Source organism: Carcharhinus amblyrhynchos, chromosome 13, assembly GCF_965287045.1.
Source record: "Carcharhinus amblyrhynchos chromosome 13, sCarAmb.v2.hapA, whole genome shotgun sequence".
In the NCBI taxonomy this organism is placed as follows: Eukaryota; Metazoa; Chordata; class Chondrichthyes; order Carcharhiniformes; family Carcharhinidae; genus Carcharhinus; species Carcharhinus amblyrhynchos.
The window spans coordinates 46,483,715-46,501,865 of NC_137336.1; the positions used below are offsets into that span (position 1 = coordinate 46,483,715).

At 40.0% G+C, this 18,151-nt stretch overlaps 1 protein-coding gene across 2 annotated transcripts in view; it reads right to left on the reverse strand.

Moving 5' to 3' along the window:
* stk10 (serine/threonine kinase 10) overlaps positions 1-18,151 on the reverse strand; it is a 105,720-nt gene that overhangs the window by 3,771 nt on the left and 83,798 nt on the right. The window contains exons 13-18 of one of the 2 annotated variants that reach the window (XM_080201641.1): positions 15,034-15,126; positions 10,688-10,817; positions 8,725-8,849; positions 8,245-8,433; positions 3,791-3,916; positions 2,470-2,583 (exon numbers count right to left, since the gene is read on the reverse strand). In XM_080201641.1, coding sequence (XP_080057767.1) covers positions 2,470-2,583; positions 3,791-3,916; positions 8,245-8,433; positions 8,725-8,849; positions 10,688-10,817; positions 15,034-15,126 — 777 coding nt within the window. The remainder of the gene's footprint in view (positions 1-2,469; positions 2,584-3,790; positions 3,917-8,244; positions 8,434-8,724; positions 8,850-10,687; positions 10,818-15,033; positions 15,127-18,151) is intronic. The other variant, XM_080201642.1, reaches the window with a different exon arrangement.

An 18,151-nucleotide genomic window follows, 5' to 3' on the forward strand; every position in this document is an offset into this window, starting at 1 on the left:
TGGATGAACAATGTGATCAAACCAGTAGAACATTAAAGGATACTGTCTCACTACAGCATGGGTTCTCAAACTGTGGGTACTGACCCCCCAGGTGGAGTTACAGGATAAGCAATTGGAGCTGTAAGTTCACCCTCCTCCAATGGTGACTGTGGACAACTCTTAAGGTCTCATGATGTGCGCTAAAGAGATTAGCTCAGAAGTTGCATCTTCCACAGTAGGGGGATAAGACCCCATGGTCATCTGCCATGTATCCAGCCACTCACCCTCCCCTTGCACTCTGCTCCAACATCTCCCATTCATCCAATTTCACCCTGGGATCATATTAATTTTCAAGGTGGTGAAAAACAGGGTCACAGTGGACAGGAGTTTAGGAAACAGTGTATGACAGCAATCTATAGCTATTTCAAGAATGTGTGTTGACTCATGTTCTGGACAACATTTATCATAGAATCCCTACAGGAGGTGGCTATTTGGCCCATCAAGTCTGCACCAACCACAATCCCACACAGACCCCACTCCCGAAACCCCACATATTTGCCCTGCTGATCCCCTGACACTAGGGTCAATTTAGCATAGCTAATCAACCTAGCCCGCACATCTTTGGCCTTTGGGAGGAAACCAAAGCATCTGGAGGAAACCCACGTAGACCCGGGGAGAATGTGCAAACTCCCCATGACCAGAGGCCAGATTTGAACCTGGGTGCCTGGTACTGTGAAGCAGAAATTCTAACCACTATATCACCCCTCTCGATTAGCTCAAAGCAAAACAGAACGCAAGCTGTTTGTGGGATCTTGTTTTGCAATGTTGGTTTCTTTCTTTGGCTACAAAGCAGTTAATTATTTTCAAAAAAGTAATTCACTGACCATGAAGGCTTTCTGGGATATCTGGTGCATATGAAATATGTTACATAAATAAAAATTTTTTATTCTAATGTGACTGTATCCAAGATCCTGCTAAAAAGCCCTTTGAAATGTTGAAATACATGGCCACAGAGTATCTGTGTGCATGACAGAATATGTGTGTGTGTATACACACACACACACGTGCATTCAAGCGTTGCAAAGAGCCCACCCATGATCCCGATTGCTGCCCTGCAGCAAATAACACAGTGACATTTGTGCTCCTTTCTCGAAGTGCATTTCATCTTTGAGAGCTGCTGGTCAATGATCAACAGCGCCAGCTGGGAGTGGTGGTTACAGCCGGGTACACAAGCAGTCCCACCATGACAAGGTGTCGAAGCAAGCCTATGCTCAGGGGATTTCACCGAGGATGAAAAGCCACTTACAAATGGGCATCTGCTGGATTTTATGTGCCCTCACCCCACCCCCCCGACCTACCTTCTATCCCTCGATAAGGGAGTGTCAGATCAACCCATCATCTCTGTTGGCATTGTCAAAGCTCTCTTTCACCTTACCCTACATATTCTGCAGGGAGGAAAATGGGGATATACTTTTAAATTACACTAGATTGTAGATTTGTTACAAATGTCCCTTTTCTAAGCTACTAACAATGATAGAACCCAAAGCAATCCAGTTGTTTCACTGCACGTTTTGCTGACATACTCATTATTTCCTAAGTCCTCTATGATTGCTCTCCTCAGAATTCTTGTCTACCATAACAGTGTTGGCAGCCTGTTCTCAAGTCTCTATTTTGTTGATTCTGTGAATTAATGGTGGACAAAAGCAGACCAGTAGCTACTCTCCCATCAACTCCTCCCTCCCTGGCCTTTGTGGTGCACTCAAAATAAAAAGGTTAGCTTCTCAATTTAAATCCATATCTCATTCTCAACTGATATGCTGAACAGACCAACTTCCCTTGGAGATCTCCCCCAATCCCAATGGACTTTGCCATAGGTGCTACTGATTTAGCTAGACCCATGGTCTTAAACAGAAAGATCACTCTTATTGGAATTCTCTCTTGTTGACCATGAACCAACTTGGGTTCAGCTGCAAAGACTCCTACAGTCAAAAAGGAAACAAACAATGATTTTAAGACTGGAAGAAAAGCCACGTGGAAATGTAGCAGGCAGTTGTGACAACCTCAGTGCCTATACCATCTCTCACCCATTCACCTACCCTCCAACCATCCCCCACAGGAACCTCCATACTTGGAAGTGAACTTGATGAGGGAAGGTTTTGTTTGGGGTGGGGGGGGCGTGGGGGAGGTGCAGGAACACAACATACCATAATCAGAAGACCACATTTTCCACATACAATGTAATGTTTATTGAACCTATTAATGCTTATGCTTATTAATGCCTATTAACCTTAACCTTATTAATTAACCTAATTAATACTTATGCCACCTGATACAAACTTGTATTGGCAAAGACAGCCTGTACAGAAACAGTGAATATTCCCACAAATTTCCCCTTCTAAGGATAAATTACATAAAAATGAATAAAAATTCAGGCATCAGAAAACAGGAAATTTTTTATTTTAATCTTCTTGACTTTCCGTGACCACTTACTTTCTTTCTTGGCCTCAGCTTCTCTTGCCATTCTTTGAGTTGCTGGTTATGGTTTTCATCAAGTGCTTTTAACTTTTCGGTCTCATGTTCAATTAGAAGATGGCACTTTTCATTCTAAAGAATTAGGGATAATTAAGTTACTGCAACTGATAATTTGCCACATGCCTTTCTTATATTGCCTAAGCACCATTAAGCATAAAAACCTAATTTCACATGATCTCAAGCACAATTACTGACAGTGTACAATTGGCAGTCAAAGTAACTAAAAAGTGTACAACATTTACACACATTTCAAATTTGCAGAATCCCCAGGAAGGGAATACAAATTGTTCACAAAAGTTAATTTTTCATTATTGCGTTTCTGTTCTTTTGAATGCATCATGTAAAACAGTATTCTTTTAATTCAAGGAGTATTCACATATTAAATTCACCAAGGTTGGCCATGTTTGTTTCTAATTATAATGGAGTTGTTAATTACTAAGAATACTTGGGGAATTGCTGACAAGTTCTGCTAATATTTGCACAAACTGAATCACTGTTTGTAATGGCTCTGCAGCTTAGAAATATGTAGGCTTGGAAGGCAACCTAAAATATTTATGAGAGGTGTAATAGTGCTTAATTGGTATTTCAAAGGAAATCTTTCGAGGCCATCTGCTGGAACCTTTAAAACCAGAACTACAGCAGGTTCACTTGGACTCATTACACACCATCTCCATTACAGTATACATTTCTTAGACATTTTAGTTCATTTAGTTCTATTAGGTTCATGTATGGGTTAGACTGCTGCGAGAGTTCTCGAAGTTTTTATTTGCATCAAATTTACTCAACTACCAAAGAAAACACCAAACTTCACCCTAAGGAGGTGGGCTGACATTAAAACACACGAGCCTCACTCTAGAAGTTGAGCTCAACAAAGTAAATGGCACATACTCAAAACTACTATTTATTGTACAAAAATGATTCAGCGAGTTTGTCGTCAGGATGCACAGGCACTGCGCAAAGCAAACATCCCACCTTCCCTTGCAACAGCATGAGGAAAGATGATCAGGGTTTATGCAGCAACTTATAATCTGGCCTGTACAAAATGAGATGTATTCAAGTCCCTCTATACTCCTGGGTGCGATCACAAACAAGAATAACCAAATAACCTGGACAAAATAATCTGACAAAAGGTCATCGATCTGAAACATTAACTCTTCACTTTGTTCTCGGCTCGCTGCCAGACGTGAGTATTTCTAGCACTTTTGTTTGCTTTAATATTACAATGCGATTTGTACAGGAAAAACCAAGCAGTGAACACGCAAAGGTAAGTGCCTATTACCTGTAGTTGCTGGAGCTCTTGGATATTATTGTCACAGGTATGTTGCATGTCTTTCATTTGGGTTTCATGCTTGATTTGCTGATTTTGCTTTTCCATCTTTTGCCTTTTCTCTTCTTGAAGTCCAAACTATTTTTGGAAGTAACACCATGCCATATGTTAGAGAATAAGGGAGTTTTGTGAATACAATCCATCTTTTGATGTCAGTTGTTCTCATAACACTATAGTGTCCAGAAAATTGAACTAAATGTTGATTGAGCGTTTTTGGGGCATCTTAGCACTCTGAATAAAGGCATTCTCCATGCACCAGAGGGCTGGCTGGATTCCTCATACACAAGTTTTTTAAAAAACTCAAAAATAATCAGATCACAATGCAGTGTGAAGAATACAGAAGTTTGAACAATTGCCCTTCCTAAGCACAATAATATATCAGATTGCAAAAGGGGCAGCCAGGAAGCCAATACCATTCCAACTAAAGCAACTGCGTTTCAACACCTAGTTTGGATTTTTTCATTCATGGGAATGAGCGTGTCTGTGGCTAGGTATCCATCCCTAAATGCCCTTGAGGTGGTGCTGGTGAGCCACCGTCTTGAACTGCTGCAGCCCATGTGGTGTAGATACACCCAAAGTGTTGTTAGGGAGTTCCGGGATTTTGACCCGGTGACAGTGAAGGAATGGTGATATATTTCCAAATCAGGATGGTGAGAGACTTGGAGGGAAGCTTGCCGTTGGTGGCATTCCTCGGCAACTGTTACCTTCATCCTTCTAGGTGGTAGTGATTGTGGGTTTGGAAGGTGCTGTTGAAGAGGCCCTGTTTAAAATATTGGATGGTGTCAAGTTTCTGGAGTGTTTTTGGAACTGCACACATCCAGATAGGGGGACAGTATTTCATCACACTCCTGACCCATGCCTTACAGACGGCTGACAGTCTTTCGGCAAGTTACTCAAAGTCAGAGAGGTTTACAGCATGGAAACAGGCCCTTCAGCCCAACTTGTCCATGCTGCCCTTAACTAATCCCAATTGCCTGCATTTGGCCCATATCACTCTATACCCATGCAACTATCTAAAGGCTTTTAAAAAGACAAAATTGTACCCGCCTCTACTACTACCTCTGGCAGCTTGTTCCAGACACTCACCACCCTCTGAAAAAATTGTCCCTTTGGACCTTTTAGTATCTCTCCCCTCACATTAAACCTATACCCTCTACTTTTAGACTCCCCTACCTTTGGAAAAAAAATTGACTTTCTAACTGATCTATGCCCCTCATTATTTTATAGACCTCTAGGATCACCCCTGAGCCTTCTTAGCTCCAGAGAACAAAGTCCCAGTCTATCCAGCCTCTCCTTATAACTCAAACCATCAAGTCCTGGTAGCATCCTAATAAATCTTTTCTGCACTCTTTCTAGTTTAATAATATCCTTTCTATAATAGGGTGACCAGAACTGTACACAATATTCCAAGTGTGGTCTTACCAATGCGTTGTACAACTTCAACAAGACATCCCCCCAACTCCTGTATTCAATGTTCTGACCAATGAAACCAAGCATGCTGAATGCCTTCTTCACTACTCTATCCACCTGTGACTCCACTTAACATGTATCCCTAGATCTCTTTGTTCTATAACTCTCCAACGCCCTACCATTAATTAAGTCCTACCCTGGTTCAATCTACCAAAACGCATCACCTCGCATTTATCTAAATTAAATTCTATTTGCCATTCGTCAGCCCACTGGCCCAACTGATCCAAGATCTCATTGCAATCAGAGATAACTTTCTTCACTATGCCACCAATCTTGGTGTCAGCAGCAAACTACTAACCATGCTTCCTATATTCTCATCAAAATTATTAATATAAATGACAAATAACAGTGGACCCAGCACTGATCCCTGAGGCACACCGCCGGTCACAGGCTTCTAGTTTGAAAAACAACCCTCTACAAACATCCTCTGGCTTCTGTCAGCTCCAATGCCAGCATCTCCACATTCTGTCAAGACAACAATTTTGGATCCATTTAGATACCTCGTCCTGGATCCCACGAGATTTAATTTTATGCAATAACCTACCATGCAGTACATTGTCAAAGGTCTTGCTAAAGTCGAAGGAGACAACATCAACTGCACTGCCCTCATCTACCTTCTTGGTTACCCCCTTCAAAAAGCTCAATCAAATTTATGAGACATGATTCTTCACTCAAAGCCATGCTGACTGTCCCTAATCAGTCCTTGCCTCTCTAAATGCCTGCAGATCCTGTCTCAAAATACGTTCCAATTACTTACCAACCAAAGATGTGAGGCTCACAGGCCTGTAGTTCCCAGGCTTTAAACAAAGGCGCAACATTTGCCACCCTCCAATCATCAGGCACCTCACCCGTGAGTATCAATGATTCAAATATCGCTGCTAGCAACCTGCAATTTTCTCCCTAGCCTTCCACAATGTCCTGGGATACACTTCATCAAATCCTTGGGAATTATCTACCTTAAGCTTTAAGACATCCAGCACCTTTTTCTCTGGAATATGTACACTCAAGACATCACTATTTATTTCCCCAACATCCATGCTTTTCTCATCAGTAAATACTGATAAGAAATATTCATTTGGGATCTCACCCATCTCTTGTGGATCCACACATAGATGGCCTTGTTGATCCTCAAGAGGTCCTACTCTCTCCCTTGTTATTCTTTTGCCCTTTATGTATTTGTAGAAGCTCTTCAGATTCTCCTTTGCCTTATCTGCTAAAACAATTTCATGTCCCCTTTTTGCCCTCCTGATTTCTCTCAATTCTACTCCTACACCCCCTATACTCTTCAAGGGATTCACTTGATCCCAGCTGCCTAAGTCATGTGCCTCCTTCTTCCTCTTGACCAGGGCCTCAAATTGGTAGAAAGCTAGAAACAGTGGTCCAAAAATCCTTGACTGTCCAGGTATATGTTATTCAAATGTCATGAACAGATACACAAAATAATCAAGGCAGCTAATCCAATGCTGGCTTTTACATCTAAAGGATGAGAGATGTGGCCTAGAAGCTTTACAATGAGCAACTCTGGACACCACACCCTAAGGAGGAGATATTGGTATTGGAGAAAGTGCACTATAGATATGCTAGAATAATACTTGGACTCCAAGGGTGAAGTCCTGAGAAGGCAAAAGTTGTGTTCTCTGAAATTTAGAAGGTTACGGGATGACTTCAAGCTTTCAAGATATTAAGTGAAACAGGTGGGGAAATTTGGAGAAAAAAAATGGTTGGGGAGCCTAGCATTAGGGTTTGTCTAAAGATTAGAGCCAGACTTTTCAGGAATGATGTTAGGAGATATTTCTTTATGCATTGGGTGCTAGACCTATTTCACACAAACTGTGGCACAGTGGTTGGCACTACTGCCTCAGAATGCCAGAGATCCAGGTTTGATCCTGGCTTGGGTCACTGTCTGTGTGGAGACTGCACATCCTCCCCACGGGTTTCCTCCGGGTGCTCTGGTTTCCTCCCACAGTCCGAAAGATGTGGTTAGGTGGATTAGCCATGCTAAATTTTCCCTCAGTGTCTCTGAGCAGGCACTGGGTGTGACAACTAAGCAATATTCACAATAACTTAATTGCAGCGTTAATGTAAGCCTACTTGTGAAACTAAAAGAAACTTTAAACTTTAAAAGTGTTCAGCGTACAACTGAGATGGATAGTGCTCCAGGACTTCCTGAATATATGAAAGGAACTTTACAACCAGAAGTTCTTTCAAGATTTAGAAAAAAATTACATCCATTTCCAATGTGAGTAATTGTGAGAAGCGTAGCAGAGTACTTTGGTGTGAAAAATTCACACTGGCGATGTTCTTTGGTCTCGCTACGGGTACATCTACTGATGTGGATTTCCATGCAGCGTAGGGTAGTTTCAGTGGAAGTTCCCACTGACAGTGGCAGGACTAGAAGATCCCGCCACAAACAAACGGCATGCTGCCTTCCGCTACCGAGAAAAACACTGAGGGGAGGTCAGAGAATGTCGCCCACTGTCTGCAACACACAGCATATGCAATTTCTGTTGCCTACATTCATTATTATAAAGTATTAATGAGCATATATATTTCCTCAGAGCCCTTTTTGAAATAGGCAAGTTCATAGAATTGAGCCGGGGGGGGGGGGGGGGGGGGGGCGGCGATAAAGTGGACAATTTAGGGTGCCTCCAGAAGCTACCTGACATCCGAAATTTACCTTGGTGGGACAAAGGTGGGCATCTTATCTATTCCTGGAAAGTGAGTTGACATGAAACAGCTTAGTGAGGTCAGCAGCCTTTGATTTAGCCCGCTTTATCCATTATTTTTGTAAATTATAAATTTACCAGGAATAAATCTGTTTTTTTTTTATTTGAGGAGCTTTGGTGCTGTGCTTGCCTTTTATGCATCTATATTCACAGCCTGATGGAAGACAGCAGCACCTATTGTAACTGTGGAGAATGGGTGAGGTAAACTACCTGCTTGATTTTCTCTCTATCTTCTGTGTGACTCCCCGTTGAGTTAATGCGCAGACTCTTCTTGTACATCACCATTCTAGTCTTCCCTTCGCTTCTTTGGATCTTGGGAAGTCTGTTCTTTTCCTGTTGCTGTTTGATCTTTAGCTGCTCAATCATTCGCTGATTGTAACGTTGCATCTGCTCCAATTCCTTTGGCCAGACAAAATAAGTGAAAGAGTATGTAGGTGGAATGGAATCTTGCCAAACTTTGCGGCAGAAAGCTGAATGTGCTATTGATCATATAATTAAAACAGAACCAGGTGTAATATTCACAGAAGAACAGTAAAGACAACCTTCTCTAAAAAATCCAGTCAACTGAAGATTAATGAAACTCATGGATCATTGAGACCAAAGCTGTGTTCTCTTAGTAGAGAAAAAGAAAATCCAGTCCTTACAGGTCAAATATTTGTGCTTTCCTATCACAAACCAAGTTTATTTTACCTTCTCGTGTTTCTTCAGCAACTGATGTCTTTGCAGAAAGTACTGATCCTTTAACTGTTGCTTGAGGAACTGGTGTTTCTCCTGTAGATGGTGCTCTTCCAGCTCCCAGATGGCAGCCTCTCTTTCTGCAACAAGAAATAGAAGCAGGTTCAGGAAATGTTAAACAACAGAAGCTGAATTCAGTGAGGGCAACCTGGCAGCATATGTTTCCTATAATATGGAGATCAATAATGCATTATATACTAATCTAAGAGGTACAAAAACATATTTAGGTTGTTGATTCACTCATCTCCACTCTTGAAAGCACTGACTCAGTTGCACAGGTAGTGGGGAGCCTTCCCGTATAATGATCAACTGGCCCTTATTCATGCAGTAGCATGGACAACGAGCCTGGTTTTATATAAAGATTTGTCTTCATCAGTGGCATATAGCTCATGCCTCAATGGTCTGCCTTGCTAACTCATTTAAGGGGCATTATTAAATAAATAAACCTTTATTTTAACCTTGACAATGTGGTGGAACAAGCAGGAAAGTTGAGCGTGGCTAATAACACAAATGGCAGTTTTGTCCAGATTCAGAGTGATACCAGGGTCATTTTAGCTCCTTATTAACACACTGTGTACCTGACTCATGGTAGAACACAAGAGGCTGCCTCTGGGGACCCACAGGAATGTTCTCAGGTAGCAATAGGTTATTGGCAGGGGTGGAAAGGGGCAATGGATTAAAAATCAATCAGAAAGATAGATTGACCAATATGTATTATGGGACCCAGAAGAATATTCCTACTCAACTTGGCTCACAAGATAACTGTCAAAATCTAAGTTTTCTGGCCTTACCAAACCAGCCTCTCCAGGTGTGATTGATATCTGCATGAGTCACACACCTCAAAGTTTAAAATAAAAGTTGGAATGTGAATGGGATTGTCAATATTTGATTTCATACATGTCAGTGGAACTCTTGCCTGCCTCGAGTAAGTGTTGTCCCCGTTATCCAAAATGCAGCCATTAAATGGGGGTATGGAGCGAGCACAGGGTGGACAAGATGAGTACTATACACCAACAACTTAAAGACCCTGCACATCACATTCCAGATGGGTGTAGTGGATTAAAATTGGAGCTACAACTTGGAACTGAGTCATTCCATAGGCCTGACTAATAGGCAGGGTCACTTTGCTTAAGTCTGTGCAATAATTCAGCGGTTTCGATGCCACTTGTCCAGTGATGACCCAATTGTTTGAACTCAGTTTCTCAACCTGTGGAAGAATATGAACACTCAATACACTTGTCATTTCTCTAGTATCGCAAGTGTTGATGAACTCTAACAGAAGGGGGCATTGCAGCCATAACCTAAAATGGTGAATATTACAAATCAAATGAACTGGAGGAGTGTCTGGTTCATATAGTTTAATCATTTGTCTGATAAATTCATCGAGTCATTGGTGCAGCTGGAATTGTTACAGAAAAACGCAAGACTCTGCTGATTGTGGATTTTTAGATCAGTCTAGCATCCCTAACTTTTACATGTGTGTTTTGTTCAAAATGAAAGTCTGAAATATTTGTTATGGTGTATCTATATTTAATAAATCTGAAGTCATTAATTCTCCAACAATACCACTTTAATTTGTATCTACTTCTGGGGTAGCATGGCAGCACAGTGCTTAGCACCAGGGACCTAGGTTCAATTCCCGGCTTGGACAATTGTCTATGTGGAGTTTGCACATTCTCCCCGCGTCTGTGGGTTTCCTCCCACAGTTCAAAGATGCGCGGGTTAGGTTGATTGGCCATGCTAAATTAACCTGAGTATCAGGGGATTAGCAGGGTAAATAAGAGGGTTATGGAAATAGGGTCTGGATGGGATTGCAGCTGGTGTAGACTTGGTTGGCCGAATGGCTTCCTTCTGTACTACAGGGATTCTATGAAAACTCAAACATCAAACTGTGACTCCAAGAAAGCCGCTTGCTCACCTCTCATTAGCTGCTGCTTCTTTGCAAGGCACACCCTCTCCTGGTCAGAAATTTCCTTCTTGTTCTGTGCAATTATTTTTTTCAATGCCATATCCAGCTCTTGGTGCTGTTTTGATTGAAAGTCCTGCTCCTGGAAAGTTGCACAAATGCTTCAGTGGATTTAAATAACTACCTTGATAAGCCATTGGTAACTTCATTATGATGCCTTTATCTAATTATTAAGACAATTAATAAGTCAACAGGTTTGCACCATTTGACAATGCACTATTTGAAATTCCTATCACAGATAATTCTTCTGCCTCAAACATGCCTTTGCTATGCCATCAGTTCCCTGGCAATGGCAGATCAGCATATTGGAACAGAAATAGAAAGGAGCAGCTGGTAACAAAATGATCTGAATAGACACTGAGTATTACAGATATCTAAAGGCAAAGCAGATTCAAGAAAAAGTCCAACATTAATTGCCCTGATGATCAATGGTGCCATTTCAAAAATCATCCTTTTCCAAGCATTTTGCAGATTTTTTTTTAACAAAAGGAATTTTTGGGCATTAAATTGCATTCAAGCAAATGATTTGAAACATTGCTTACCCAAGACAAGATCAGAAATATTGCATCAAAGTCACAGCTTTTTGCCTTTTGAACTTTGTGCATGAAAACAATATTTTGACTGAAATGTTGATATAGGATCAGACAGTTGAGGAAAAAAACCTTAGATGTGGGCCACAGCAAAAGATTTGCATCCCCCCACTCCAAACATTAAACACAAATAATACAGCAACAAAAGCCAAACAGAACAAAAAACAAATTCCTTGCATGTTAAAGAGTTCATACACAACTGCCACTGAATGAATGAATTGGATCCAGAATGGGAGGAATGTTGCAAGTGAATATAAATTTATTTTAGTGAAGGGTTACTATAACCTTGGCTTATCAAAAATTAAACTGGGAGTTGAAACTGGAAAACAATTAGAGTGTGATTCAACTTTTTAATGAGGTACCAGCTACTCTGAGGAAATTGTGGGCAAATTAGTTCAAGAGTGCAACTGGATTGAGGAAATAAATCAAATTCTACAAAGTAATTCACACTGATGGCACTTGTCAAAAGCAACTGTTCAATGTGTTCTGCTAATTAAACTTTCAGAGTTGAGAATCTACTGATCTTGAGATTTACCTAAGGTTCTCTAAGAAGACATTGGTGGATTATCTCTAGCCCATCCAGAGAACAAATAGCACAAAGTTTGCAGAGCAACATGTATGAGGGGCTCTCATTCAATATATGTTATGTTCTTAACAATTATTTAAGAAAAACCAAAGACATCACAAGCCAGCCAAAATAAGGTTACCACACAGGAGACTATGAACACATAGCAAGACTTCAGTGGGATCATAAATGCAATAAATTCTAGAACTTCAAAAGATGATTTTTCAGCAAAAAAGATTTGAAAAGTAGCCAGAGCTGAATCATGTGGCTTCAAAAACCACCTTTATGGTTGTCACAAAGATGGAAATGAAAATGGCATTTCTGATCAATAATAGATGGTCTCTTTCCTTACGAGAGAGATAAGCTGTCTATTTCCTACAAATAGAAATAAGCCTCTGATCTGAGAGCACAGTAATAATGGTATAAGGAATTGGGTCCTCTTGCACCTACATTTTGATAGTGCAATCTGTGCCCAGTGCCTTACTGTATAAAGGCAGGTACTTGAGTTAGGCTTTTTCATGGTGAGGTTTAGGGAGAGAAAACTAGTCAAGTGATTGGCCAATCGTTTCAGCAGATACCCCTTGGAAGAAGCATAAACTATCCATGAAATGTGTGGATACTGATGATTAAACCATTGAAAATCAGTTACGTGCCAATTTCCGTGATTAAAAAAAAGTTCCACTTTCATGCTATAGATATGCTGATGAGTTCCAAGGACAATATTCACCCTCCAATGAGGCAGAGGAAATGGCTCTCAACTGGAACTCTCCAGTGCTAGTTTTGATCAAAGTTTGAGAAAAAGTGAGATTAGTAAATTTATTAGCAATTTTACATCTTACGGTTGAACTGAAACACCAGCAAAGTGATTCAAAGTTTTAGTTCATTTTGAAAAGAAAATTGGTTAAAAATACAACAGAAGCAGAAACACATGAAAACCACAGTTTCATCAGCACCTTCACCCATTGAAAAGCAAGGTAAAACTCTAAGTAGACCTCCAATTAGCACATCAAAGATGACATCTATCTGTGTCAGATATCTTATCAGAAATGTAGTTAGGTGCATCCTTAATATGCAAAGACATCATGAAACGTAACCACATAACAGAAACTGAAAGCAGTAGTAGCTCTGAATGATGAAAATCTTAAAACCCCAGTCAAGGAGATAAAATTAAAACTGAAAAGGAAAAGACAGCAAAATTTGACAACACAGACTGTGTGGAACATGAAGCTGGATTTTAAGCACACAACAGTAAGAAAATACACTGCTTTTGCTGGCTGCACTGCATGATCATTATCTTAAGATAACAGATACAAGATGAACTGCGCTCCTTGAAAGCAAAGGTGGCTCACATACTAGTACGGTTGGCCACTGCTGCAGCAACCTATTGGGAAAAATGTCCTATTTCACTTTAAAATAACATTACATATTTAGTATCTGGTAAGGAAGCTGGGATTTAAAAGCTTCATCGATGAGAAGTTAAAAATTGTTAGAAAAGTAAAGAAGAATTGAAACAGACCTCCTCCCTCATTATGAGTAAGGCTGTTTGATGGACTTCTTTCTTAGTCATTGAAGCGGCACTATGTATAAACAGGGTATTAAGCATCAACCACAATGTGGAACTGGAATCTTGTGCACACCATTCTGCATTTTGGTGACAGGTTGTCATCTTTCCAAGGCATTGGTGTTGAGTATTTAATGACAAACTGGCAGTTTTCAGTCCTTTTCTCAGGTGGCACCTCAAGTGATCAACCTTCTTCGACTGAACTTCACACTTTACCAGAAGGTACTGAATATGAGCTTTGTGGTTGCTACCTCAGCTTACATAATGGCATAGTGGCAACTATTCATAATCAATATTTATAATTAAACTTGACATAAACATCAGGTTCCTGTCCTGAATTTACTGGATTTATTACCAATATCTAGAATTTATACATCCCAATTAGGGCAGAAATCTTCACCACATTTTCAAGGCTTTACATTAAAACAAGTTGTGTTTCAAGTCGTCCTGGCATACAAGATCTACTCTTAAGACCCCACCATTCTACACCCCCAAAAATGTGATTTTCACGCATTGCCTTCAGCTCAAACACGGTCTCAAAATCTTTTCAGGCCATCCATAGATTGTGAAATACAATTAAATGTACAAAAGTATCCTTGGCAGTTTTGTTTCATTATTTGTAAACTTCAGTTCAACCTGGATGTTTCACAATGAAAGAATACATGAAATTAAATGGATGAGCAATGGATTACTGCATAACTTTTAAACATACCTCAAAACACAAGGCTGTCCATTGTAGAAATGTATCTGCAATATATCAGTTCTCCAAATGCAATTAAACATTCAAGTGTACAGAGATAAGTGATCCCCAAAACCAACTTCCACAGTCAAGTTTGTCCAAAACCAATTGTTAGCTGTTGTAACACCCCACCACAGATATCACCATTGTTGTTGTTAATGCAACAATACACATATACCACACATAGAAAAGCATAAGCAAGGAGGTTATGAAGAGCAGGATTCAAACTTGGGTCGCCAAGCCAAGAATCCAATATTTCAGTGATATCATTAAGGGTTGTTTCTGATCTATCTTTTAATTGCATTGAGTTCAGGTCTTCCAGATGACTGAAGTAAAAGGCAGCCTTCTTCAGTACAATATGTTTCATAGAGTCAAGATCTGAACTGCAACATTAAGCCTATCAACTTCAGCAGGGAAAGGTGGACCAGAACCAAACTCAAACTTAAAATGATTTTGGCTCTTTCCATAAAACCAAGCCATCTGAAATATCAAGGGAGATAAATATTTCAAGGTTGAGACGACAAGACAACTTTTTTTTTTGTTTTTGGTGGCGGCGGGGGTGGAAACAGGGAGTGGGGGTGAAGGAGGCTTGTTAGGAAAGAATACCCAGGTGCCCAGGTCTATAGAGCAAGTTAGATCTGTTGCAGAGTTAGTCACCATATGCAATTCTTCTTTAATAAGTGGTATTAAAAAAGCAAATGAAGAACTTTTATCAGTGGCTGAGACAGAGACGAAAAAGAATCCAATGGATTTTGGCCAATTCAACTCAAGAATGGCTGGAAGCAGCTTACTTAATTCAATTTTAGGCCCTTCTAATTCATTGTTACTATTTACTGCTGCTACCTGTGTTTGTTTCTTCTGTGCAAATTCTCCCATTTTTTGTTTCATGCTGTCTCTGCGTTGGTTTCTGGGAAGTTTTTCAACTTCACTCTTTACCTAATGTACAACAAGAAAGTACATATTTTAACAGTTAATCTAATAATCTGCATTAAATGCAGAGATTTCAGGATCAAGAACAAGAATGCCCAAGCTATGTCTGAAGCCGATGCATACTTATTGTTTTGCTATTTAGTTGTGGCTAAGTAAAATAAATTGTAAAACGTATTTTGATCTTCAATTGCTTTATAGATGATATTAAATTGTAGTTCAGAGTGCCTTCACAGGGAACACTTAAGTTACACTGCCCGTGTAGAACTGCAGACAGGAAGATAAGTTCAGTAAGGGCTCAGGAAATTCAAAAGATCGCAGAAGATTTTCTAACCTTCGTTTGACCCTTCAATACTTATACCTCCCATGTCGCAAAGTTGGGAGGGTGCACAATGGTACATGCCCATCCACTTCCCCCACCCAAGAGCAATCACACGCCCATGTGCTGGAGCTGCATTAAACCTAACTTTGCAGTGATGCACCAATGGGAGTAATTGGAACCCATAATAAAATACAATAAAAATGATTTTTCCCCTTTTTTGGAAAGGATGCAAGTCCTGCAGAAAATTCATGCATCAAAAAATTTACTTGGGTCAGAATTTTACACTCCCCTCCTGCCGCGGGAATCAGAGCGGGCAAGAGGCGAGCCACAAAAAGGTCCATTGACATCAGGTGGAATTTTACAGTTTCAGGACCAGCGAGGCCATAAAATCCTGCCCTTTGTGTCCTCCTAAAAAGGAAGCATTTCACCATCTCAGTTCTATTACAAAGTACACACTATAAATTGATAGCTTTCTTCAATGCGTGTTCAATTGCAAATCATTAAAAAACTGTTTAATGGTAAGTTTCAACCAATTAAAGAAAACACTCTGAATCTTATTGAAGGTTGAATAAACTTCTGATTTCTTTCACCCCAAAAGCATTCTATTGACACTTGAACAGTTAGTTATCATATGGGCATATTTCACCAAAAAAAACATCAGAAAGCTAAGTGAAGAGCCAAAGCCTGTAGTGTATCGCAGTTGGAGAGAGTTGAAGTGGTTGGAGCAAATAGGAGATAAATCTAGCAGTAATCAGCCACAGCGTACATCTAAGTTATTAGAAGCACAGATTAAGGGAGGCAATGAATTCCACTTTCAAAGTTGTCAAAATGAACAAAACCAGAGATGTTGTTTTGCGTCTCAACTTCCACAAGAAGGATGGAAGTGTGCTTAGGACAACTTGCTTGCAGCTCAATAATCAATAGTACGATATGATATCAGTCAGTGATATGATACTAGAGAAAGAAGGAAGAAAAGAAAAGCTGGAGGCAAGAAATGAGTGAACAATCGCAGACCAAACCAGCCTTCACTTGCATTGTGTCCAGAAGCACAGAAATGGTTAAAAGAGCCTCTTCAGGTGTAAGAATCTTCTCTGCCATAAGTAATTCTTTGTTCAAGAATGGTCAGAATGCAGAATTCAGTTCAAAGATTGTATTAGAATATTTTAAAGGGAAGGTTTGCTGCATAAAGGGAGAAGGGAATAGAGGAATATGGGCCAGAGTTAAGAGTGAATTACAGTGGGATAGGTTTGTGTGAAGCATAAATGACTGCCTAGACCAATTGTGCCAAATGGCCCACTTGTGCTGTACATGTTACGTATTTCTATTTGTCGTGTACGATTGAAGATGGGACAGAAGTAGGATATCTGTGTGACTTGGAAGAAAGCTTCAATCTTAATAAATGGATTAATAATGTTGCTCGCTTTGCATCCAAAGAGGTTCCCACCTTTCTACTATGCCCTAAGTAGGATTTATCTGCAGTACAAATAGTATACTTTTTCCACAGCGTATATACAACACTTACCATTTGTCCTGTTTGCTATTGTGAAACATCTCATTTAAAGTCTGCCATGTATTTACCAATGAGAGATTTTTTTTAAAAAAATCTTCCATCTCCAACCACAACTAGGACTTTGACTGGGGTAACCAGCATAGGAGTTTGGTACTGTACCGCAAGCTGCATAGCCAAGGATGACTGGCTACATCCACTGGGAGGTGAATGGCTTTATGGTGCCACATTCTTAGTGTACTCTTCGCCCCACCCCACCCATTCCAAACCATCTCACATCCTTCAATGTGAGCTATTGTTGGAGATGAAATCTTTGCCAACATGGAACAAATATCTAAACATGTGATCAGCTTCATTACAACTACTGCATTAAGGTGGTTACAATAATTAGTTTGCATATCTCCTTTAACATTTCCCAATTAATAACATCTAAATAGTTACAAGCATAACACATTTACAGGAGGTGTTATGCTAACTATCCTCACACTGATGTTTGATATACTACATGTTTAGGCATATGATCACATGTGGTGGTCTGGTACTCCAAAGGAGGATGGAAAAATCACAAAGTATGCTGCTCTTATACACATTAAAATAGCCCAGCTATAGTGAGACACTGCCAGAGATACAGGGCAAATAGTTGATCTAATTGTAGATCTTTGATATAGGGCACCTAAGCATCGAGAAAACACAAGAATTGCAAACACATAACCTTTTAGTGACTAGAGTTGGTATTTGGTAAAGATGTGCATGTGATCTGCAACCCTGGGGTAACACTGTCGTTAAACTAAGTGTTTCATTCACTATTTTTAAAAAGGAAATGACAATACTTTACAGGCACAAAGATCAAACATACATGACCATGTACACATCAAAATCTTAATAGGAATCCTTACATCCTGTACATTTTTAACATTTTGTTTTTACACTAGAAGGTAGAAGGTTAGAAAAAGAATGAAATCAGCAAAATATCAGAAACAAAGTAACCAAAAGACAACAAGTTATCTAGCAGAGAGCATTTCAGTACGTAGTTCACCACATTCTCAGTCCATATAAGCAAAAATTTAAACCCAAAGTCCAAAGCTCACGAGTTATGCTGTCTGCATTTGGACTTTAAGTAACTTGTGGGCTTCGCTTCGCCTTTTTTTGATTAACTTAACAATTAAAGAGAAAGGCAGCCTCAGAGGTCAAGGATAGATTAAACT